This window comes from Haliaeetus leucocephalus, unplaced genomic scaffold (assembly GCF_000737465.1).
Source record: "Haliaeetus leucocephalus isolate CR32 unplaced genomic scaffold, Haliaeetus_leucocephalus-4.0 Scaffold932, whole genome shotgun sequence".
In the NCBI taxonomy this organism is placed as follows: Eukaryota; Metazoa; Chordata; class Aves; order Accipitriformes; family Accipitridae; genus Haliaeetus; species Haliaeetus leucocephalus.
This window is the reverse complement of record NW_010973368.1, coordinates 11,509,591-11,534,627: the sequence shown is the minus strand read 5'-3', so window position 1 is coordinate 11,534,627 and position 25,037 is coordinate 11,509,591. Positions and strand designations below refer to the sequence as shown.

General features: G+C 41.3%; 1 protein-coding gene across 2 annotated transcripts in view; it reads left to right on the top strand.

Annotated features, from left to right (window-relative positions):
• Positions 1–25,037, top strand: part of FBLN5 (fibulin 5) — a 46,970-nt gene that overhangs the window by 20,318 nt on the left and 1,615 nt on the right. For both annotated transcript variants that reach the window (XM_010583847.1, XM_010583848.1), the window contains 6 exons: positions 12,432–12,554; positions 15,797–15,913; positions 16,879–16,998; positions 19,833–19,955; positions 20,493–20,619; positions 23,570–23,765. In XM_010583847.1, coding sequence (XP_010582149.1) covers positions 12,432–12,554; positions 15,797–15,913; positions 16,879–16,998; positions 19,833–19,955; positions 20,493–20,619; positions 23,570–23,765 — 806 coding nt within the window. The remainder of the gene's footprint in view (positions 1–12,431; positions 12,555–15,796; positions 15,914–16,878; positions 16,999–19,832; positions 19,956–20,492; positions 20,620–23,569; positions 23,766–25,037) is intronic.

Here is a 25,037-nt window from a genome sequence, read left to right as displayed (position 1 = left end):
GGGGGGGGAGTGTGAAGGGAAAAAGCCCCTTGAGATGAAACACCTCTTTTTCCAGGGAGCCATGAACTGAGAGTAAGGAGAGCAGGAGAATTGCCAGTAGACATCCACATCACACACTAATTGGAACAAAGTAAACCTCCCATATCCACACAGTTTTCATTTATCCAGGAAGGTTTGCAACCCAGTTGGCTGGCGGAAATTTTTGGAACATTGCAAGCGAATATGGCTCAATCATTATAAAACAGTGAATGCCAAATCTGAGTTAAAGCCAGTTATTTGAGCAGGGATTATAGGCATTTTCCAATGATCACCACCACAGAAATAAATAAATAGATGGCTTGCTATGTATACACTCAAAGACGAATGTTGCCCAACATGCATAGCTCTTTGCTATTAACAGTAATGAGGACACAGCTGTCTGAGCATGGAAGCCAGTATTTGCAGAGGATAATTCTCAAAGATTTTTCTTCTCCACTGGCTTTCATCCACTACCGATTCTTTGCCTACAAAAGAGCCCAAAAGGCCCTAACATTTATATAAGAATTACCTTGGCTTTGTGGTGCTTTTGAGATTGTTATAAAGCATGCTGACACATGGACAGATTTGAAACTCAGATGAAATATGAAAAATAATTTTCTCCCCTGATAAGCTCCCCAGTGCCCTTAGTGCCAAGCATAACACTCTCTTTTTAGTCAATCACGACAGCTCCTAGAGCAGCTGGCAAGGATTGCTGCCATGGGCAGAGTTCTGAAGCTCTCCCTTCCTAAGAAGGACTTCTAATTCCCACTGCCTCCAGAGCCTGTGGCTGCACCTGGACAGACTAGTGATGTGAGTGTGGAGTCACGTATAACTGGTCAGCAATACAGAGCCTCTAAAGCAAATATAGAACTGCCCCACTGTCCAGACACATGTTCTGCAAGCACTGTTGGTGCAGCCAGGCTCTTTTCCCTGGTTTTATCACCTAGGTTCAGGGAATAAGGTCTTAGATTCCTGGAGGAAGACAGCGTAGTCTCCAGATTCCTGGAGGAAGACAGTGTAGTCTCCATTGCATGTGTGTTTGACTCACACAGTTCAAGTGACGTGAAGCAACCTACAGCCATGCCACTTCTGGCTGGAGCCTCCTTGCATGCTCAAGCGAAGCAGCTTTGAATCCAGTCCGTTCCTGAATGAGATGCTGGTGATGATTGTTGAAGCTTTGTGAGAGATTAGTTAGTGATGAATCTCATATTACTATACCAGTTCCACATAATGGAGATCCCTTGTTTATATACATGCATGGGGTCCTCTTTTTTTATGTATGTTAAAGATTTCAAGGCACCCTGTGAGAGTGACTAGAGCATCCATACTGAATTCTCTCTGGGGGTATGTACATACTGCACACCTAGAATCTCTCTTGTATTATCAGGTCTCCAGTACTTCACTCCTTCAATTGTTTGCACAACATGCTTGAGCAACGGTTAAAGCTTTTGTCATGTTGCATATCCGAAGTGGCTGCATTTTAATGGAAGAAGCAACCCTTCCAATGAAAGTTTCTGTTAGATCCTGCAGGTGGATATTTGCATTCCTTTGTTTTCATTGTGGCTTTAATTGCTGGATCCATTTGGATCAATTTCTTCTGCTGTATTAAAAGTAGGGCTGTTCTCCCCTTTACTAGTTGTTGTGGTCTATTCACAGTCTCAGACCTCCTTAGCCTGCCAAAACACTTGGAAAAGGAGCTCTTAATGACTCAGTTAAAATGTACGGTCAAGAAGTTCACTTATTAGAGGAAATGTAAACTGACCACCAATTGGCTAAATCAGCTGGCTGGACTATTTGTGCTAGTGATTTCTCAAAGCTCCCTGGGGAGCAAAAGTGGGAATAGCAGTTCTCTTCTTTTAGTTCTCTCATGCTCTGTACCCAAACACAAAAGTCTTTGAAAGAATTCGTTGGAGGAGAAGCTGATAGGATTTCACAGACATGTATAAAAGCTTTATAACTAGTGTTTTAAACTCCTGTATTTTTAATATATTCCTTCTTACAGGGTCTTTTTAAACTATCCCATAGAATTGTAGAGAAAATACACAATTCAGCCATAGAAAATTCACTTTTTCAGTGCTAATGGTTCTGCTCCTGTGAAATTTTATAAGCCTTCTCTAGAGGTTCTTGCATAAGACTATTTCATATCATGCAGCAAAGGGAGGACTGTAAGGACCTTTTGCTAGAAGTATGTTTTAATTTCTTAGTGTGCATTTCCTGTTCTGTTTGCACATCTTTTTTGTTTCTGTTGCAATAGAAAGTGTCACTTAGGTAACCTCCCAGCAGCTGGGAGAGGAGCAGTCTCAGTAAGCGCTCACTGGCTCCTCTCACCACCCTACCAGCAGACCTCGGTGTAGCATATGATCATACAAAATAGGTAATTTTGAGAAATGGGTAGTACAACAGTAACGCTCCATTTATTCAGCTGAAAAATATGTTTCCTACTGATGAAGATGAAACTATGTTGAGCAGCAACTGCTTAGTACCTCCTAATTCTGCAGGTTCAGTGTCATCAGTGGGAAGCTAACACATCTTTACCCCACTCCAGCAGGGTACTTGGGTTACTCTTGTTCTGCTGTACCACAGCTACTTGGAATAGTGTAAGTGCAGCGGGGAAATAACTGAGATTCCCAAATCACATGCACTGACCATGGATTTCATAAGTTGTGCAGAACCTGCAACAGGAAATGATGAATCCAGAGAGTACAGTTATGCTCCGGCCCATGGAGTTTCCATGTTTAGGCAAAGCCCTTAATTGAAATCAGTAGTTTGTCTCATTTCTGATCCCAGAATTAACATGCAGACCATGCAGTTGTGCAAAAGCTCTCATGGGACACTGGGAATAGTCCACACAACTGGGTGTGACCTTGTACCAACAGGGAGCCCTGGGAATCGGTGGGAGTGAGGAGCTGTGGTCATGCAGGTGATGCCAAGTGTGTGAACCACACACAGGTCTGTTCTGAGCAGAGGGGAAGAGGCTGCTGCCCCTTTTATCCTCTTGCTATGCACTTATCTGCATGGCTGTCCCATAAATCTCAATCACAAAAGCAGGACTAGAACTGTGCTCAGAGAGCAAAGTCCTTTCACAGTTTAGATGTTGTTTATCATCTTTGAGTAATGTCAGAAGTGTGCTAGCTAAGGAAAGGCTCAGATAGCTGGCAGGAGATCTAGAACCTGTGACACATGTTGAGCAATTTTCATACCAGGCAGAAGGAGCAGCATTACAGATTCATGCCTCACACTATTAAGTATCCACTTCCAGGCTGACCATCTATGTGAAAAAAAAAAACTTTAATCCTTGTTTAGCAATCAACCAATAACACAATGCATATGGGATGAAGATAGAAAATGAATTCAGCAATCAACAGCCAGTCCTCAGACAGTGAAATATGCAATTAAACAGGTGTTTAGGGAATTGATCTTGGATTGTGTCCAAGCTCAGCAGGGTCAGTTGTCCTTGGAAAAAAACGATGACCCCACACAGCAGCAGTCTGAATTTGGCTTCAGTCTGCACTTTAGGAATGTGGCATTGTTATTTCTCCCCTTTTCTTATCAAATGTAATTATCTTGAGAAAAAAAAGTTTTGAGAAAACATGTGATTTCACTGAGTAAAAATCTACTACTGAGGAAATTATTTCTCAGTGTCCAAATAAGGAGTGGAGGAGAAGTTTGGGGAAAGTACTCTGTTCCAAGTAATCTTGGAACTGATACCCATGTTACTGAGCTCGGATGTTTAGTCCTGGCCTGCAATTATTCCTATAAAAAATAGACATCCAATCTTTGTATTATTTTAAAATGGAGCCCTGAGGGTTATAAATGACTGAACGAGCTTCAGTGTTTGAACAGACAGAGATTCTGGAACGAGCTCGCAGCCTTGAGCCTCTCTGCAAGAACTTTGTATCTCGAGAGCAGGGTAAGCTCCTGGGGTTGTGATGGTACAACAGTGGGACTAAAATACAGACAGAATAAAATAAAGAAGTAGGGCCCCAAAATCACCCACACCTCCTAGTAGAATGGGGAAGAAGACTTTCCATGGCAAACTTTTTTTGATCCGCAAGACCTGTGCTCTCACAACTGTCAAATTAATCTTCAACTTTACTGTGCTGAACCTTGTCGTGCTAATGGCTCTCAAATAATCAAGATGGCAAAACCATACCCACTTTTGTCAATGGTTGATCAAAAGCAGGAAACACAGCCATAGCTGCTACTGTGACCCACAGAAATCTGTGGCATGATTATCAGAATTCATTACTTAAGAAAGGAAATCATGCATGCTAAATACGTTCCAAATAGAACAAAATGTAACAGTCCATCTGCGAAACAGCACACATTGCCAAAATCATATCATCTTGGAAATCTGCTGTCCACATTGGCTTCCCTCTTGAATACAGAGTCCAAGCAAAGTTTCTCTTCTAATCACCAAAGTCTCCAAGAATGTCGTTCTAGCTCAGAGATAAGTCCACATCCTTCCATGATAGCTCTCTGCTAGGGGCTTTATCACCTTGCCAGCCAGCAGGGAAAGCAGCTGTCATGGCGGGAGTAGAACAGTCACAGCACCCTGAGCATGGACCATGCCTGCGGAGGGGTAAGCGTAGTCACAGATCCCACCACTTCCAACAGCAGCAGATGGACTTAAGGCAGTAGTCTCCCTTGTTCCTGTAGTGGCAGGTACAAATCATCTCCTTAGGATGGAGCTTCTTTGGTAAGCTTTCCACATGCATTTACTCTGTCATGTAGTATTTAACCATACGCTCATAAGTACCAAAATGAAACTCATCAATATATTTATTTAACTTTTTTCTTTTTCTTTTAAAAGTAGATTTTTGTTAAGAAGGTCTTTTCCTGAAGGACTCTGATATTGTCTCTAAACTGATGAGTTGTTCTTAGGACTTTTTTTCCTTCTGTGTTCTTTAATGCATAAAGTCTTGTGTATGCACAAAGTCCTGGTTTTTTTGCGCAGAAGAAAGGCAAACAATGTCTTTGCTTACAGTTTTTGAGCCTCACCTTCCAGTGGGCAGGTGCTTCCAGTTCCTAAGCACGTCTGCTCCTTCTTCTTTTGTCTGCTGGCTTTCTGCCCTGGCTTTCCGCCTCTTAAAGTCACTTAGGTTGCCAAACAATCTCCTACTTCCTGCATGTCCACTTCCCCTAACCTGTAGTTTAGTCCCCTCTGGGTTCTTTGATTCAACAAATTGTCTGTGGTAACAACTTAGGGTCTTCCTCTTTATCTTGCTTCATAAAGGTGCAATCATTCTATGTGTCCTGAAAGGAATGTGGTTGGCATACCCAGCATCTTTAGGCTGATGACTCAACATCTTCTAGCGTAAGAATGTTATCAATATTTTCTAAGTTTTCCATATTTTTTCTGCAGTTACTACAAACATTAGAGGTACAATATCTCTCACTAAAAATCAAACTTATTGATAAAAGTACAAACAAAAAATGAAAAATTGCGCATGCATACATTTAAATCTTTGCAAAGGAGAAATCACTTGGAAGAATTTTACAAATTCCTATCCCCATTTTCAGTAGTTTCACTGGCCAAGATAGATCTCCTAATGGCCTAGGAAATGAAAAAAGTGTAAGGTAAGCAGAAAATCTCAGCTGTGATGGTTATGGATGTAGATAAAAATAACTAAATGTTGAATGATGGTAAATCATTCAGTGAAGACTTTAAGACACCACTTTGACCATATAATTTCTATTTTTTGTGACACAGGCCATAGAACCTTACCCAACAATTGGGGTTTCAAGCACACAGCTTTTTGCTACAGCATATTTCAAAGAAGAAATACTGTTCAGATACAAGGCCTTAAAGTAAGGGAAGATCTACCATGAGCTTTATTATGTTTTTCAGATGGTTAATCGGTAGTACTACTAAAGTTTGTGCCTTATTTTTATTTTGAATTTGTCTTCTAAACACTGAATTTCATCCCGTTGTCTTTTGCTGGCTTTAGTGACCACCTCCAGCTAAAAACTTTGTTTCCATGGAGAAGTTTATAGATCACAGGCAAATATACCTTGAACTTTTTCTTAAATAGATTATTAAATGGAGCATTATCTTGCTCTGAGGCAAATTTTCATGACTTGGAATTACTCTTTGGAGATTTTCTGATCTCTCTGCAATATTGCTTTTCGAAGTGTTGATACCAGAAATGTATTCCAGTAATTATTTTACTAATGCAATATACAGTGGTAAGAACAATTTCCTGTGTCTACTCAGTGTTCTCATGTTTATGCGTGTCCTTTCAGCAACACTGTGTCAGGAAAAGTTTGTGTTCAAGTGATTAACTTTAATGACCCCAGAGTTATTTTCACAACCAACATTTTTTACTCTTGATATATGTCCTTGCGTTTGTCTGCCCTGAAATTCACTTTCAAATGTGCCCATCATACCTAGGAAATTACTTTTATGTGAGAGTTCTGTTCACTTTTTAGTTCTTAACTCCACTAGCCTGTGATCCTCTGCATTTTATCCCAAATGTGGAAAACTGTGGACCAAAACCAGATCCTCAGGATCCTGTAGACACTCACAGCATGATTCCACATTTATGATTCTCTCTTGAGATTTCTGGTCCCCTAGTTACAGCCTCTTTCATTTGAGCAGTATTGAATATGTCTGGTCTTAATTCAGTGGATTAGAGTGTTGTTTTTCTTTTTATGCTGTTATTTCTTGTGATATTACTGATACAAGTGAGAGTGGCCTCAGTCCTGCATTTGTTGTGGACATGAATCAGTATAAAAGATTACTATGTCTTCTGATAAGGATTAGCCTCCCTGGTGAGATGTGGTCGTGTGCTGCAGTTTGATATCTAGGTTTTCTTTCTGATTATATTAATATGCTGCCCCATTTTTTTTGTATGCATGGCTTTTAAATTATTTCATTTTTTTTAAGTTTATGGACAATGAATTAAAAAATTCATTCATTGTTCTATGATGTGGCTAAATTCTAAAGAATCCATGAAGACTACTGCTAGCTTTTACAGGTAATAAAACACAAATACAGTAATTTGCATGCTAAACACAATTAGTTCATTTCTTTATTTTGACATTGTAAATGATATCTATCCAGTCACCAGGCATCCTGCCATCCATTAAAAATACAATCTGTACCAATAAAAACAAATCATCAGCACATCACATCCCACAAAAGGCAGCCGGTCAGCCAGAAATATAAAAAAACACTTTCTCCACCCTTCCAGTCCCCAAACGAAACCCCACTACCCCAGCTACCTCACCTCTGTCAAAATGTCAAGTAAACAGAACATCACACCCCAGGGTTGCTAGACCAAACCACCACAGCCATAAATTTTTAAGGCAGACACACTGAGCTAAGACAGAGGGATGTGGTTAATATTGGAGTATTCAAGCTCAGACTCTTGCAGCAACAGCTTCCTGACAAATGTATACGGAGATGCTGCCTACCTATTCTCTCGTTCAGTCAGTAAATCAAAGATCTTTAAAACTCATGGTTTCAATCCATGAGACTGTGTTTGTTCTAGGTGGTATTTCTTAGGAGGCAGAGAGAGGTGGTCTGGATGGGCCATCTGGTTGCTCTCAGTATTCAGTTGGGAAGTAACAAAGTGAACTGTTTCCACTTCAGGTCAAATTTTAATTTCAGTCTGGACTTCTGCCTGAACTTCTGCCCTTGGAAGTAGCTGTGGGAGCAGTAATGTGAACACAACAACTGGAAGGATGGATGAGAGAATATAGATGACTGCTAATTTGATAGCACACAGCAGCATAATCAAGAGCCAAGACATCCAGGGCCAGTGTTGGCCAAGCACTCCCTGGCAAGAGAACTATTGAACAGGGATCTGTCCTGCCCTGCCTTGGTTCTTTAGTGTGGTTTTAAGTGCTGAACAGCTGCTTTCTCAAAATCAGGAACCTCTAAGGCATCACTCAGAGTCACTAGTCACTTGGGAAAATTTGGACTTACTCAAAATGATTAGGTATGACAGTCTTTAACATCCTCTTGTTTTCATATGTAATTTCACAGCAACAGTCCCAGTCCTGCCTGTAAGGGTAAGGAGAGGTGTGGTAGCTAGATAACTCTTTCAATTTGCCACTGACTTTGTCAATAGTTCTCTCTCTCTTTCAGTAACTACTGAAAACTTTGAGGTTCAATGTACCATTAGGGTAGAACAATAACATTGTGAATAGCATAGAGTTTAGCTGAAAAAGCCTTTGATGCCTCTGAGGTCTCCTAGTAGAACATAATGCTTTCAGAATGATGGTTAATCTTTTACTTTAGATCTCATTAGCTAACGTAGAGGCTGCACAAAATTTCTGAAAAAGGTGCATCTTTAAGCGTTCATATAATAGGAACAGGTTGTATTGGGCTACATGAAGGACTCCAAGTCAGAAACGTCTGTGACTTGTTCTTGCTGCTGTCTTGTTCAGTGGTCACAGGCTAGTCCTTTAATTCCGTAGTCTTGAATTTCCTGGTTAAAAGCCAGGGGCACTGGTATTTATTAGCAGCTGGAACATTACAGGGGTTTGTAGTACAGTTTGATTTGTATTAGGATTGGAAGGCTTCAAATAAAAATGGACTAATTGTGAACTGGCTCTGTATATAAGAGGACAGGCCCTGCCCTGAATAGTTTTAGATGCTAAACAGTGAGGGAGGCCAGACTACGACAGAGATTTTGTTATCCCCATTTTTCAAATAGGAAGCAGGGCTGTAGAAGATGAAGAGCAAGGATGAGTTCCCACAGGGTAAATTCTGAGCACATGAGTTACAGCATGGTTACTGCCGCTGTGCCGGTTCCTTGTCCTGTATAGTAACTACCAGGTACCTTAGCCTGTTTTCACTGAGGACAGATCTAGTTCATATTTGCTTCCTAGTTCACCTCATGGCAATTCTTCTTGTAGCCACATACTGAGCAATCTAGCCAAAATCACAGAAGAGTTATTCAATAACGCTATCTATTAGTAAAACCTAGACTTGTTCTCAGGATGCAAGTAATGCTTTCTAAGGATCTTGGTGATGAAAGGTACTAAAAGCGGGTTCAGTATAATGAAAACCATCCTTGGATATCAGTGATGGGTGACACCATCTGATACTTTCATGGTACTGATGCTGAAATCATCAAATATCACAGTCTATTAACACCTTGAATGGGGGGCAGTAGGGTTTCCAGGGTTTCTTGCTAGCCTGCTTCACTTCAGTAACTCTTCTGCTCTCTAGCTGGTTAGACTTTGTGGCTCAGACAGTTCACTGCGGTATTTCTTTCCATGGTGAAGACTGCAACACAAGTTATGCCAGGTCAGAGGCATACTTCCAGGCTCCAGAAAACTGCATCTCAGGGACTTTGTAGACACATGTGCTATCCTTGTATTGAGTAGTCCTTACAATTTTTTGTCTTATCTGCTTTGAACCTACAAAACCACTGACAACTTAGTATCATGTACACTTAGCATCACAGTTTTACTCTAGTATTGTGTATGACCCATCACAAGGGCAGAGGTGGTATGAATGAGCTTTGAAGTGATACTTCCAGGGCATGAATCCACATAAGATTTATGTTTGAATGGGCAGAAATAAACTGTGCAACCAGAATAAGAAATTATTTACACATTATTGACTAGCTGTCAGGTTGTTTCCACCTGCAGTTTTCCACTCAACCAAAAATGCCCTGGGAGTGTTTTGATATAGTTTCTATGCTGGCACTTAGGTCTAGTGAATCCATTACAGGCAATCTCTCAAAGTTTTATGGCTAGTTTTCTCCCCGGTGGAATTTTTTTTTTTTTTCCCTTTCTGGGTCAAATGTCTAGTTTTGTCTTTGTCAACCACACCAGTTCTCACTGAATGCTGCACTGTGTAAATGGATTGGGCAAGGCACCCTTTGTCTCCCAGCTCTGATACTCTTCAAGAGGATACCTAATGTTCAGCCAATTGTTGCACTGACAGTTTTCTTAGTGTGCAAATATCAGCTTTCACTTAGTGAGCCCATGTAATGTAAATAACCTCTGGCAGACAGGCTGGGATTATACTACCTGTTTGAACTGAAAAGGCTGCTTGCCAAAAATAATTGATTTGATTGCATTGGCTGGGTCTGTCAGAGTTTAATGGCACGTCATGGTAAGGGACAATCTTAAAGAAAGCTGGGGACATGTAATATAGAAATGTGTGTGTGTGCTCAGGCCCAAGCAAAAAGATTTGGTGTGACCAGTAAAGCTGTTTAGACCTGTTGGTTGCATAAAACTTCATTAATGAAGTCAGTGTAAAACGCGGGGAGCCAAGGTGTTCTGCATAGACAACTTCAGGTTGATCAGGTTTTCTAGGGACAGCAGGGACTCCATAGGTAGCCTCCGTTGTAAAAAATTTTGCATTCAAATGGAAATACATCTCCAGTACCACCACAAAGGCTGAAGACTGGGAGTAAGCAAAGAAATCTCCTCGGTAGATAGCAAAGAAAGGAGGATCAATGTCTTACTTTTCTGGAGTGATTGTACTGCTTGCTGCTCGTTCAACTGCTACAAAGATGACTTGGGAACAAAACTGATTCTGTAGCTAGCCTTTGCTTTTGGTGAAGGATGCATGTTGTACCCCTGCAAGAAAGATGCACCACAGAAGAGTAGAGGATCTATAGTCTTCAAACAGGATTGTTACCATATGTGGTGGTAAGACGCTGATGTTCATTTTGTCTCCACTTTGCTTCACTTATTAATATCACTGGAAGCAGGGAGCATAGAAAATGAAAAATCTCCTTTTTAAGCTTGGGGTAGGCTAGAAACAGCAGAATTGGCCAGACCCCAAGGTTCCACTCCTAAAACAATAAGCAAACATGACAAATAGAAAGCTTTTTCATTTACAAAACATTAATGTCATTCTTATTAAATTTATGGTTAGATAAAATCTGTGTTCAAATACTACCAATTATGTGTGATATGCTGTATGAAGGAAGGAACCAGAATTTTTAGCCCAATCGCAGAAGCAATAGCTGAACTGAACAACTTATCTATCTACATATATAGTCTAGACTTGTTACCCCTTTCCCACTTCCCCCACCATTTTGCCAACCTTCATCTGTCCAATAAATACGTGGGAACTGATTTCGGACAGAGTTAATTACCTCTAACTGTGCCATTCTTGTTATCTTACCAGCTTTGACTCACCATCAATTGCTCCAGTACGGATGTTGGCAAGACTAAGAACTCTAGACTCTCTCCATATATGTAATATGTGTGTAATTATTTATATATCTGAACACGTTAGATTTGCCGCTGTGGTAGATTGGATCAGTTATTTCATGACTTCTGGGATTTTACGGCCAACTGGCTGTGCTAGGTGCCTCAGGCGCAGATACTGAGATGTAATTCCTGCCCTCTGCTGCCTGCTCCAGCCCAGTGCGTTTGTTTCAGTCATGACCCAACAAAGTCTGGGTTAATAAGAATCAGGGAGGATCAAGAGAGTAGCATTGCTTGGATGACATAGTACTTCAGCAAAGGCCAGTGCACAGTATGCTGGAATAAAAAATAGTTTAGGTATCAATAAATAAAACATAGAAATCTGAGTAGGCTGAAAAAATGACACAATTTATCTTCTGATATTTCCACTTCTGACATCTAGAGGCAAACCCGATGCCAGAAACATCAGGGAAGAGATTGAGCAAGCAGGGATTCAAATTGAACTTCTGACTCTGAAAGGCATTTTTAATCAGGTTCCAGGGTCCTGGCTTATATAAATGTAGGAATGCTATTCACCTCCTTTGCAAAAAAAAAAACCAACAACAACAAAAAAACCCCACCCCCCCCCCCCCCAACAAAAACACCCTAAGGGATTGTAATAAAAACTCAAATACATTAAAAACAATAAAGATGGTAAAAAAATTTTTAAAAGAAAAGAGTTTTATTGTCAGGAAATTGATTCCAGGGAAGTATACATTTTTATTGTCAGGTTAAGGTTGATTTTAGTTGAACCTTCTCTCAGAAAAATTACAGTGAGATAATCTGCATTGGTGGGGGTAGGAAGTAATTTTTTTTATATGTCTGAGTTGTGTTTGTACACCTCTCAAACTCCCGTTCATCTCTTACTTGGCAGTGGGGTTATATAGCCCTTTCAGCAGCTTTTTCCTAGGGCTGAACACTGCCCTGTAGCATGGAAATCCCAATTCAGTGACAAAGCAAATGTGGAAGTAGTAAAAAGCTCAAGGTAACGCAATCCCTTTCCTGAGGAGCTCTGAGAAACACTGGTCATCTGCAAGAGAGATCTGATGAGCACCTTGAGTTCTCACTGTCCCCAGACGTTTATTTTCATGAATTTTACTTCAGGTTATGGTCATTCTCTCTACTCCACCACACTTTGGTTCCTTGCATGGAGCTGGTGTACACATTGTGAGTGCAAGTCCCTGTACAGTGTGAACAATCTTTTGTTGTCATTTCTAATATTTTCTTGCTGTATTTCTGTGTTGCAGATGTGGATGAATGCGCTTCAGATTCCCACCAGTGTAACCCCACCCAGATCTGCATAAATACTGAGGGGGGCTATACCTGTTCCTGCACTGAAGGCTACTGGCTGTTAGAAGGCCAGTGTTTAGGTAAAAACCTCATGCGATATGGTATTTGAGCATCTGTGTATGTGTACCCGTGAATAGCTGAAATAATGTCACTGAGCATCTTTGTCAAGTAATGGTTAAACCTTCAGCTACATGGAAACTGTCCTTCATCTTTGTTAAATGCCAATGGTATGCTTGGCAGAGAAACTCCCTCATGGAACAAAAATATACATGTAAATACCATATGACTATCCATGTAACATGTGGGATTTTCATATTCCCAGTCTGAAGGATTCCCTTTCATATAAGGTCAACCACAAGCATGTATACAAAAAGATTTATTCCCAAATAGACCTGTCCTTTCCACAATGTGGCAGTGTGGACCCAAAGGGATCAGTATTTGATACCAAGAAACAGGGAGCAAATCCCTAGATTCAACCAACCCTTTTGCTTGGGGGTGAGAAAAACATTATCTCTGAACTGGGTGCCGTTTCGGTATCTTCCAAGCAGTTTTATTTCAATTTTGTTATTTTCCTTGCTGCAATGTCCTGTTCATCCTTTTAGCTCAGCCCTGTTGGAAAAAACCACCCCTCAACAAACAGCACAGGAAAACCTTCCAGCTCCCCTCTCCTCCAGCCCATTCCCCTCACTTGACATGCCCATGGGATGATGAAGTAGATGTTAATTTTAGGTACAGAGGTAGGACCTAGGAGATAGGAGAAAACTTTTTTTTTTTAGTTTGCTTATTATTATTTTTTTCCCCTCAGTGCAGGCTGTTTGCTTGCCAGCTCTGCAGAGCTGGACTGTCCTGTCACAACATCTCTGCTGGAAGGAGAATGGGCTTTCCCTGCCCATTCATCCCTGGAGCCTCTCCAGTTATTTTCCAACTTTCTCCTCCCAAGTACCAATTCCAGTGAAGGACTGACTCACGGCTGTTTTCCTAACTACTGCAAACAGCTGCTGTGTAACTCACCTGGCAGGGACAGAGCTGAGCCTCGTCCAAGCTGGGCTCTGTGCAGCCATAGCTGCTTTGGGGAGTCACTGTCTTGTAGTTCCCCTGGGATATGAAGTCTCCAAGCCCCCTGCTCCTTAATCGTTGATAATTCTTCTTCTCTTGGGAAAAAAAGCTTGTGCTGGGTGTTGTACACGTGTACGTGACAGGGTGGGGATGAGGAGGGCAGGGAGGGGGATTCTGCTCTGCATCACCTGTTTTGTCACCCATTTTCTTCTCCCAGTTACAGCCCAAATGAAAGGGTTGTGTGCAGCATTCAGGATTTGGACATGGATCTAAAGTACTTTACTGCTTGATGGATATACCAGAGAACTGAAATGGCTGCATTGCTGAATTGATTCGAGTATCTGCTTATGCTATTTAAAATAGGCGATAACATCCCAGTCTTGCACACTTAAAGTAATCATGGGGTAGATTATTATAAGGCAATGCAAAGGGCTAAAAGCAAATTGTGTTTAGAGTTGCTATATTTTTCCCTAAGTATCAAAAAAGTCTCAGTTTTCCGTACTTTCCACTGGCCTTGGAGAAGTGATTTTTGCTGGCATATAGCAGTAAAAACCATTCACCGTAACCAGGGAGCTGGGTTGGGTTTTAGAGATGGGCTTTTTCGGCGCACTGGTAGTAAACCACAGTTACAAAGAGCTACACTTCTATCTGCTGTAATTATCCCAGTGAAGTTTATACAGGAGGAGCCAGTACAGCACTATCCACATGACCCTCCCACAAGAAGCAGCCCTGTAAAAGTCCGTATCCTCAAAATGTAGCGCTCTTGACATAAGAGTCCTGCAAAAGCCAAAGCATGTATTTAAAATTGTGTCAGTGAAATGAGGTATTAATTTACTTAAAACCCATCTCACTTTGGGCCAAGCCTACTGCTGGGGTACATACCATAGCTGACCCTGGCCTTTAGGTTATCCTGCTATTTAGAATGCAGTGGGAAATAACAGCTAGTAAGGGTAAAACTGAGTGTCAGTGTCCTTGTTATTGTACACAGAGAGAGTATTTCCAAGACTTTTGACATTTTCAGAATGGTTTCCTGAGACTTTCTATAGCAAAACTGTCCCAGTGAGGCCAACAACATAAACTTGAAGTGCAGGATGTAGCTACTTATACAGCAGATTCACAACATTGTTGTTTTTATGGTATTACCACATCATGAAAATGTTCAAGTTGTTCAGGAATTCAGTTTCCCAACACATTCTTAATATTTAACACTAAACCAGGAAGCAGCCAATTTAGCTAACAAATAATAAACTGCTGGAATTCATGCAGATATATGTATATACACACATGTGAACCATAGGGAGAATACCGTCATTTTGATTTTCACGTGCGTTGGAACCTGCGGTGGGTGTCATTTCACCAAAATCTGTGCCTTCCTGCTTTGGTCCTGGCACACTGACTGGAGATAATATACTTGGTTTTCTACTGAACAAACTTAACTTCAAAGCTTTGAGAGTAGCCGTTTATAAAAATCTCCATAAATCAAAAGCCAGTTGATACCAAAGGAAATGTAAAGCCTTGGAAAGGTCAGCCACTCCAGGTGTTTCATTCCAGTTTTTAGTCCAGGGGCAAAATTCTTCTAGCACTTGCCATCATACATATCTTACAGCATTTTCTTGTGCTTATAACAGTGAGTCGCATGTATTGCTAATGCTGCAATTCAGCCCAAACTTCTATTTTGGCACTAAATCTACTGTTTACATTTTAGAGTCTATAACTTGTCAGTTAAAAATTAATATAAAATGTGAATGTGACTATTCGGAAAAAAGTCTTTAAAGAATACCCTCTCTAAAAAAAGAAGTATTTAGTAAGAAATACTTATTTCTTTTCTAGTGACTAGCTTTGTGGAGGTAAAAAATGTTTCTGTCTTGATTCTGACAAAACTTTGCTACAACATTGGCTGTGCTTGAGCTGATGGGCTAGGCCAGCTATCAGGTATACCTCAAGTTAGCTGCTTAAAGGGACTGACTCTGGGCTTCCTGATGAGGTCACATTAAGCTGAAGATTACAGCAATGACAGACAGTCAGTTCATAGGACATACTAATAGATGTCAGCTGTGGGTAAAAACACATTACTACATTCTTCTGGGTAGAGATGTATGTTAACTATAACTCTGGGTCTGAACACCTGGAAGTTTGGCTGTTATATCTGTAACCAGTATGCTGGGTTATTTCTGTGTTATTGGTACTGTTGACTCAGTGTGTTTGCTGCTTTGCACCTGCACGTGAAAATGCAGACCACTCTACTTTTCATCTTTCCCATCTATAGATATAGATGAATGTCGCTACGGCTACTGCCAGCAACTGTGTGCCAATGTGCCCGGTTCCTACTCCTGTACGTGCAACCCAGGCTTTACCCTTAATGATGACGGAAGATCATGCCAAGGTACTGTGTATGGTAAACTATGACTGAAATCTTTGGTCCCAACCCAGCAACACCCTTAAAACTTGTTTAGTTTTTAGAATACAAGTAACATTCCCAACACTGCTTTTGAAAACCTTCATAGGTTTGTCAGCCTGAGATATTTCTGTAGTTTCACAGTACCTCGGAGGGGTACAGGTGCAACATGACCAGTGTATTAGGAGAAATATGCACAGAGGACCAAGCCCCTGAAAATATAGTTACTCAATTCACTGAAATTACCAAGACTTTAGGCACTGAATTTACTTTTAAAATCTGAGGCTGTGTGACCCATGTGAGACAGGAAAACTCTGTCAGAGCAGTAAATTAGGTCTGAGTCTCCCAAGTTCCAGACTAGGGCCCTGAGCATTAGACCACCTTTTGCTGTGATGTGCTACCTCAGTGAAAGTCAACACAACCTCTTCATAAAGCCTCTCCCAAGATAAGCAAGGAGCCTCTTCCCACATGCTGCAGGAAATGGTCTGTGTTAATGATGTCCAGAAGCTGCTAATGTCCTAAAAGGAAAAAAAAAATTGCTTTTGTCTTAGCCCTAGGTTTCCATGAGGACCATTCCTCCACTGCATTATCTTCCTCAGGAATATCCTGCTGCATTTTGTGTTTGGTCTGTTATGGCAAAATCAGTTCAATGGTTTTAAAATTGCAGGATAAAGACAGAAGCATTTGTCATAAATATTTCATCCCCGTCTTCCATGTTATTTTTTTGATTGAAGACATTCCCAAAATGCTTCATTTCCATGCATGTCATGTTTCCAACATGCTATTTCCAGGCATCAGCCTGAATCCCGATAAAGAATACTGACTTGCTTATATTTTTTCAGAACAAATCATTCTGACTGTACAGCTAATCTCTTTGAAATACTTTACAGTAATGAATTGAAAATAAGGTTTGGGGAGAAGTCACTGATGCATTGGGCATTGGTTTCCCGTAGATGTGAATGAATGTACAAACGAAAACCCTTGCACTCAGACCTGCGTCAATACCTACGGCTCTTTTCTCTGCCGCTGTGAACCTGGCTATGAACTGGAAGCTGATGGAGTAAACTGCAGTGGTAACTAGTTATTTATTGTCTTGGTTTCTTTCAGTTTTCTTTTTGGTTACTTTACTTTAAGTTTTCTTTTTCCAATGTATTGTTTTGTACATGCTTTTTAAAAAGTTTTTTGCCTTGGTCCATGGTTAGTAGCAGGATAGCTTCAACTCATATGATCTTTTCAGTTAAAGCACACGGCAAATACCCAGAAAAGCACAATGGAGGAGGGCTGCAAATGGTTTTAAAGAAATAAGCTAAATATTAAAAAGCTCCAAGATAACAGCAAAACATAAGAAAACACTTTGTAATGCCGAACAGGAAGCTTTATTAGAGCAAATAAAGTAGGGATAGTCCTAGAACATTCTTCCATGATTAAAGAAATACTTTACATAAAGCACTTTTCCATTTGTCTGTTGAATGCATGTATTCCTCTTGCTCTTATTACTGCACTCTTCTGCCTGAAACCTTCCTGTTTCCCCTGTATAGCTCTGGCTACACTTCAGAAACAATATATGGTTTCTGAGTACAGCTATTGCTAATCTGTTCAGCACATAGCAGAAGAAACTGTGCTTATGTCACTTTACTTTTTCCTGTCTTGTTTTTGTTTTTATTTTATTGCTTTATTTTAATTGAAGGCAAAACTTATTTCTGTGCTTAATGTTCCCACAGTCTGATAAAATTAGAAAATCCAGCCAATATTTCTTGGAAGGAAAAACACACTGGAAAATACTTGTTTTTTAATTTACAGTAAACAGATGTAACATGCTGTTTCTGAGAGAGGAGACATATGATATGCAGTATGTGTATAGATTCATGTTTCCAAAGCTGTTTTTCCCTGCAAACCTCCTTATTATAAGGGAAAGAACAAAGACTTAAATCTCTAAAGGGTCTCATGCATTTAACATTTAGAGCTGCAACACCTAACTTAAGTTTGCTGCTTTCTAATGGAGTTTCTGCTTCTAAGTTAGACTCCTGCACCATTTTATGTGCTCCTGAGCTAGTTGGGGGCCTGAACCAGTTAAGTTCAATGCAATGCCACATAAACACTGCCAGTACAAAATGGTGACAGAAGAGATGGTGCTTGAGCCTCATTCACATCTGAGTTAAGCCAGCAAAAGGGAATTTCCACCACCCAGATTTAGAGCAGAAAACCTTTTATGGGCAATTCTGTGCAAGAAAATGCTTGTCAAAGCAGGTCAAATTTCTCTGGATGAGCTTCTTTCACTTCACAAGCAATCACTACACATTGCTGAGGCTCGCAAAGCGAATGCCAGGTTAGGAGGACACTCCTATGAGACACCCAGGATCCAGATGTACTTCAACAGCCACTGGATTAGTCCATGGCCTAACAGCCAGCTTACCTTGAAGACGGGAGGGATCCCTGCCCCAATTCAAGGAGAGAGGCAGAGATTTCAACCTGGCTTTCTCAACATCGGCATTATTTTCTGATCTCAGAGATTTTGCACGTGCATTAGATGTGCTCTGAAATGCCTACCATCTTGTCCTCCACAGGTAGTCAGCAGAATGCAAGAAGTCTTTAGGAACAGCAAAAATGTGTCTGTCCTGTGTGGGCTCAGCAGCAGAAATGTAGGACCATCGGGGCTTTAAATCCCTCCAGCACCTGACAACAGCTAAGCACAGGTTATATGAATCCAGTGTGCTGGAGGTCTGGGCTAGGACACTTCGAGGGAGCGGGTGATATCTTGGTCCCTTTATGGAGTCAGCCCTCGGTCCATGTTTTGTCAGGAGGGTGTTTTTTTCAGTGAACTCGCTGGGGCAAGTCACACAACAGGACTATGTAGGTGTAGAGTTCCTTTCATCTCCCTTTTAATGTGGTTGCAGCCATAAAGCCACTTTAACATATTTGGACTTCAAATACTTTCCAATTCATCTGCACAAAACACCAAAAGTGTATAAATGGACTGAGCCCAAATTAGAAGAAAGGGAAATTCAGTCTGAAGAGTAAAAGTGATTTGCCTGGGAGAGTCAAAATGTCAGAGCTGGGAATAAAAACTTGGGAGTTCCTGGCTGGGCTCTGGCCTTTGTTTCTTTCTTCCCCTGAACAGGGAAATGAGGAAATGATTAACTGCAGCCTCCCTCAGTCTAGCGCCTTTGCATGTGTGTTCCCCTCCTCAGCTATGCCTCCACGCGCAGCTCTGAAGTTCGTCTCTCTTGCTTGAGCGCAGTTCTGCAGAATACAATGACTGGTCAATTCATGAGTGCAAGGGGAAAAGAGGAAAATTTCTGCTTTCAGTCAGAGATTTGACAGACTGCTTAGCTTCCTGGGTATCTGGGAGATGGCTGGGCCTTCTAGTAGGTCTGACCCAAGCTGGGATGAGCTCTGTAGTCTTGCTGGAATGCCTTGGAATTAACTGGCTAGAGACTAAGAAAGATAAAACAGCCAGGGCTGGCTGCAGGAGTTCTGCTGGGACCCATGTGGCCCTGGGAAAGGGAAGTTTTCTCTCCAGAAAAAAAGGGAAAAAAATAAAAGAAAACCACTGCCAAGTCTCTCCTTTCAAATTATAGTTGCAGCTTTGTTGTTGGAGTAGTTCTATCTCTGACGTAAAACAGAACTGAAAACATGGCCAACTGGTGACAGGTATTCGAAAAGAAAAATAAATAAATAAAAGCCACACATTGTGTTCAGCAGCAGCTTTGGTTTCCCTAGGAGAAAAATGTTTAACCAAGAACTTGTTGTATAGCATTTTGCCAGGTTGCTGCAGAGCTCTAGGGAGCTGGAGGGTGCCAACCTCCAGCTGGGGTGATGGGCACGTAGTCTGGATGGCCACCTGCCTGTGGGACTGCTCTTTTGACTGTAAAGCCAAAGACACTAAACTTTTGTTTTACCACTGCAGACATGGATGAATGCAGCTTCTCAGAGTTCCTCTGCCAGCACGAATGTGTGAATGGGCCTGGTTCTTACTACTGTATCTGTCCTTCGGGCTATAACTTGCTTGACGATAGCAGAAGCTGCCAAGGTAAGAACATTCCTGTGCTGATTAAAACCCAAGGGGACCAGAAAATAGGTCCTGTGTCTGGAAAGAGGTTTTCAAGAATTTAGAATGCTTGGTCTTGGCATTGCACAGTGAAATACTCGTAAGGGCCAATTATGTAATTCTGGTAAGAATGTCATCATGTGAATAGTCCCACTGAGGTGAATTGGTGTAAGTAAGACTTTGCTGACTAGGAAACAGCTACACAGGAAAGCCCTCAGATGCTCTCCTCTCTGCTGCACATCTCTCTCTAGTTTTACCATTCTCTAAGGTCAGACAGCTTGAGCAGCCAATTTCTTCTCTATTTTTGCAGCACTTAGCATATGGGAGCTCTCCAATAAGCAGAAATGAATGGGGAAAAACTGGTCTTAAAAGGGAGGCCAGTTATCAAAAGGCCACTTCTTATAGTGCAAGAGTGTTATGAATTCTGGGGCAATTCCTTAAGATGGAAACCAGTTTGTAAGAGTGGTGTCTTGCACATGTTTCCCTGCTTTAGCCTTTCTCTTGTTTCTTATGTTTTAGATATCAATGAATGTGAAACCAGAAACTTCACCTGCACTCTGCAGCAAACGTGTTTCAATATCCCAGGAGAATATAAATGTTTAGACCCAGTAAGATGCGAGGATCCTTATATCCAGATTAATGAAAAGTGAGTAACATACCCACAGCCACAAAAGCAAATTCTATCTGTGTGAAACGTACCTAGAGTGAACGAAATAAGCTGCATTTTTACAACACAGACATGAAGTGTGTCTAGAGAGCTATACATACATGCTGTTGCTGCATTTACCATTGGTAAGCTTTATAAAAATAATAAATTGCAATTCCTTACTAGGTCACCAGGTGGGATATGATATGATATGATATGATATGATATGATATGATATGATATGATATGATATGATATGATATGATACGATACTCAGATGTGTGGGAAGTTAGACTGGAAAAACACTTATCAGTGAGTGGAGAAAACAGCAAGGTTTGTAATGTAATAAGAGACATTTACTTACATTACTAACTGACTTCATATATGCTCAAATGCAGCCTGTTTATTAGTATGAGTATTTTCTGTAAATATTAACTAGCTTATGTCTGGGAAGTACTTTAAAATATTAGATGATAGTCATAGTAGGATACAAATAGTTTCCTACTGCTTAAAGTTTAAAAGTGCTGAAAAGTCCACAGACTGATTTGCCTTGTCCAGAAATTGGGTATGTCTGGATGGGGCTGTTAGCACTGTTACTGTCTAAATTTGGCATTATTTGAGCAAGCAAAAAAATAAATCCCACATTTCTAAAAACTGACTGTTTCTTTTACGATTTTGTAGGTATTTGCCTGGGGCTCAAAATATTTCAGCTCCAGACAGATCTCTATATATTCCAGCCCATAGTATTTCATCCATAGTGTTTGCACTAAAGCCAATTACTTGGGATTCCTTGGTATTTTATACAAAGGCAAGAGATGAAGAATCAGCTTCTTTCCATTAGAATTTACTCATGTCTTTACATTGCTTTCTGAACTAGGGCAGTTGAGGAGTGGACACGTTCTGTTCTTCCTGTTCTGGGTTTACCTACCTTCAGAGGTGGTAGTCTTAAACTGGAATTTGAAATATCTGAAGCTTCTGTATCTAAATTCCTCGGAGCCCGACTATAAAGTCCTCGCAGATCAGCTTGCACCAGAACTCTTGATCTCTGAGCTTTGTGTTTGGTGGCTTTGGCTCATGTCTAGATGTGACTGCATTTAATTTGTGGCACATGTCTAGAAGTGGTCAGTATAAAAGCCAAGTGAATTCCTTGTATCTGTGTTTTCTGTGGAAGGAACTAGGTGTTTGTAATGCTAGGAGCCTTTTTATGGGGGACATGCCAGATGGGGACATGCCCCACTGTCTCAAATTGGTGTCAGTAGTGGAGGTTATAGAAAAAATACGCAAAAAGACCCAACTCTTTTTCTAGTAAATTCCCCAGTATGCCTTTTAGAAATGGACATCCTGCCTCACAACTTTATTAGAGTTCTCTGAAGAAATCAGCAGCATGTGGCTAGGGCACATGGGCTGATGCAGTCTGTTTGGGTTTCCAAAGTCTTCTCAAAAGAACCTCACAAAATGTTAATACGGAAATCAAGCAGCCATAAGTAAGAATAAAGTCCCTGGCACACAAGAATAAGAGGTTGGAAGATAAAAAATAAACATAGTATTAAATTAGCAGCTTTCACAGTGAAGTTCTGCAGAAGTCTGAGCTGGACCTACTTGTCCAACATGTTTGTAAGCAACCCGGGAAAAAGGATAAACCATGAGATGGGCAAAGTCTGCAACAGTATCTGGGAACAGTAGAGAAAAGGATGGGCAGAAAAGAATTACAGAAGGAGCCCCAATGACTGTGCAATAAAAATGGCAGATGAAATTCAGTGTAGATGAATGTAAAGTAAAAAGACAATCCCAAATTTACAAATTAAATAAAGAGCACTGATCTGATCATAATCTGTCCAAACTGAGATTTGAGGGTTATTATAGGTAGTTCCATGATCTGCAGTACTCACTAGAGGTCAGAAAAACAATCTGAATTTGAGGTGTTAATATTAGGTAGAGAATATCCTTAGAGCATGTGCCATTGTGCACCCATGTCTTCAAGACTATGCAGTTCCTTCCCCTCCTCTCAAAAGAAATATAACTGGACAAAGGTTCATAAAGAGCAGTGAGGATGATCAAAAGTATGGCATAGCTTCCTTGTGAGAAACAACTAAGTTAGGACCCTTCAGCCATGAACAGAGTCAAATATGAAACCCTGAGTTGTGTGAGGAGAATGAGCAGGGATTGAGTGGCTGCTCTCCTTTCAATAGAAGAGCTGGGAGCATCAGATGAAGTCAGCAAGGGGCAGTGCAGAGAGAGGTGAAGGGAGCTGCGGAGCTCCTCGCCACAGGGGGCTGTGGATGCCAAACATTGATGTGGGTGTAAAGGGAGGCTGGACAAGCTGATGGATAAGAATTGCATTAAGGGCTGATGAATACACAGAAGACATCTTGGTTTCAAGAATTTCCTGTGTCACAAACAGTTGGAGGCTGTTGGTGGAAGAGTCATATGCTTGGCTTGCTATCCTGATCTTCCTTAGGGCTCTGCATTTAATGCTAGAGCTTCAGTTTGATCCAGGATGTCTTGCTGTATGTTTTCATATGGTATATAAAAGATTGTTAAAAAAATAATACAACATTTATGTAGCACCATCAGTGAAATGATCCAATAATTAATATTATTTGGGGGACAGTTCAGTTTAAATTACTATCAGAACAAACATGTACCAGGTACCCTACACCTGCAGAGCTGCTTTAAAGAAAATACAGATCTTGAAGTGATCTAAGGAGACAAAGGATGCCATGATATTTTGGCCTAGAAGACAAGCAAAAGAAAGCAGGGATATAGATAGGACAGAATAGCAACACAGAGAATACTAAAAGTGAGAAAATTCATTACAAGTTTCATTGATTCTTTTAGCTGGTCGACAACATTATTTGTTCATTTATTTATGCAGCTGTATTTGCATATAAAGAATCAAATATTACAGGAATTTGTAACCCCTGATGACAATCCTATCTCTGACAATTAGCCGCTGCATGTGTCCAGCTGAAAACACCGGTTGCAGAGATCAGCCTTTCACCATCTTGTACAGAGTGATGGATATGGTGTCCGGGCGTTCTGTGCCTTCTGACATTTTTCAGATGCAAGCAACAACTCGCTACCCTGGAGCCTATTACATCTTCCAAATCAAATCAGGGAACGAGGGCAGGGAATTCTACATGCGGGTAAGTCTGATGCTCGCTGAGAGAAAACACCTTCTCATTAGCTGACTATCCTTCTGACAGCAGAACTCAGTTTTTAATGAATATCATTTAAACCTTCAGTATGAGGCATTTTTACATGCAGACATGCAGAGTGGTGTGCTGATCTGCAGGGGCTGCTGGCTCTTTCAGGAAGGTAACCTACCCAAAGCAAACATGCTTGTTTTATAAGACACTAGTTTCAGGAGAGTCCAGGGCTGTACCCATGTCTGAGAATAGCTCAGGTCTCCCATGCTCAAGAGAAACTATTGTGCCAAACTTTTTTTTCTTTGATGCACAATCAGTAATTGTCACTGAAAGAGTCAATGTTTCTCGTTTGTTGGATTAAACTCTTCATTGGAAATTTTAAAACCTGAAAACTAAAAAAGTAAGCAAAAAATGGCCCTTTATCCCAAGAATTGACTTTCTGGGTTCTTTGCTTTCATTTATTATATATTTTTTTTCACTGAGAACACACATTTTATGTGGGCACTGTTAGAGAAAACACAACTGATTTTTTTTTTTTAATCTGAGTTTTCCTCAGAAGACATCTGTGTTTCCCAGTCATCTTTTCTGCACCTCTGACATGCAGGGGTAATGGGAAGTGTCTGCACAGAATGAGGCATAGACACCAGGGCTGATGGCATTCAGGAGGTTGATTTTTAACCCTAGGCAAAACCTGGTTTTGACATTCACGTTAAGTGATGTTCCGTGGCTATTGATGGCTCCCACACCTCACAGAAACCGGTAGTGTGATAGATTCCAATACACATTTCTCACAAGAGCCCCAGATTCTTACCGTGAAAAAAGGGAAAATGTTTCAAAATCCCGAAGTGACAAGCGGTCCGGGAACCATCATTTACATCTCACAAGAGCGTTCCCGTTGCACAGTCACTCCCGATCCCACCGCCCTTTTCCCCTGATCTGGGTCGATCCACCAGACGCTAAGGCTCCAGCGACCAGCACCGCTCCTCGAGCCCGGTAGTGTTCTTTTACCTATTTATCCCCCACCCAGCCACCCGGTCGCTCGCCACCCGAAGCCCTCGGCGGGCGGCAGCAGCGCCGTTCCCCCGTCAGGCCGTTAGCCAGCAGGTGGTGCCTGTTCGTTGCTTTGGGAAGAGCGGGAGCAGCGGGCGGGAAGGCAAGGGGCGCTGGGGCGGCGCGGGGCGGGGCGGGGCTGCTCCCCGGGGTCTGAGGCGCCGGGGGCCGCGGCCCGGGCAGCCCGCCCGGCCCCTCCCCACCGCCCCGCCCCGCCGC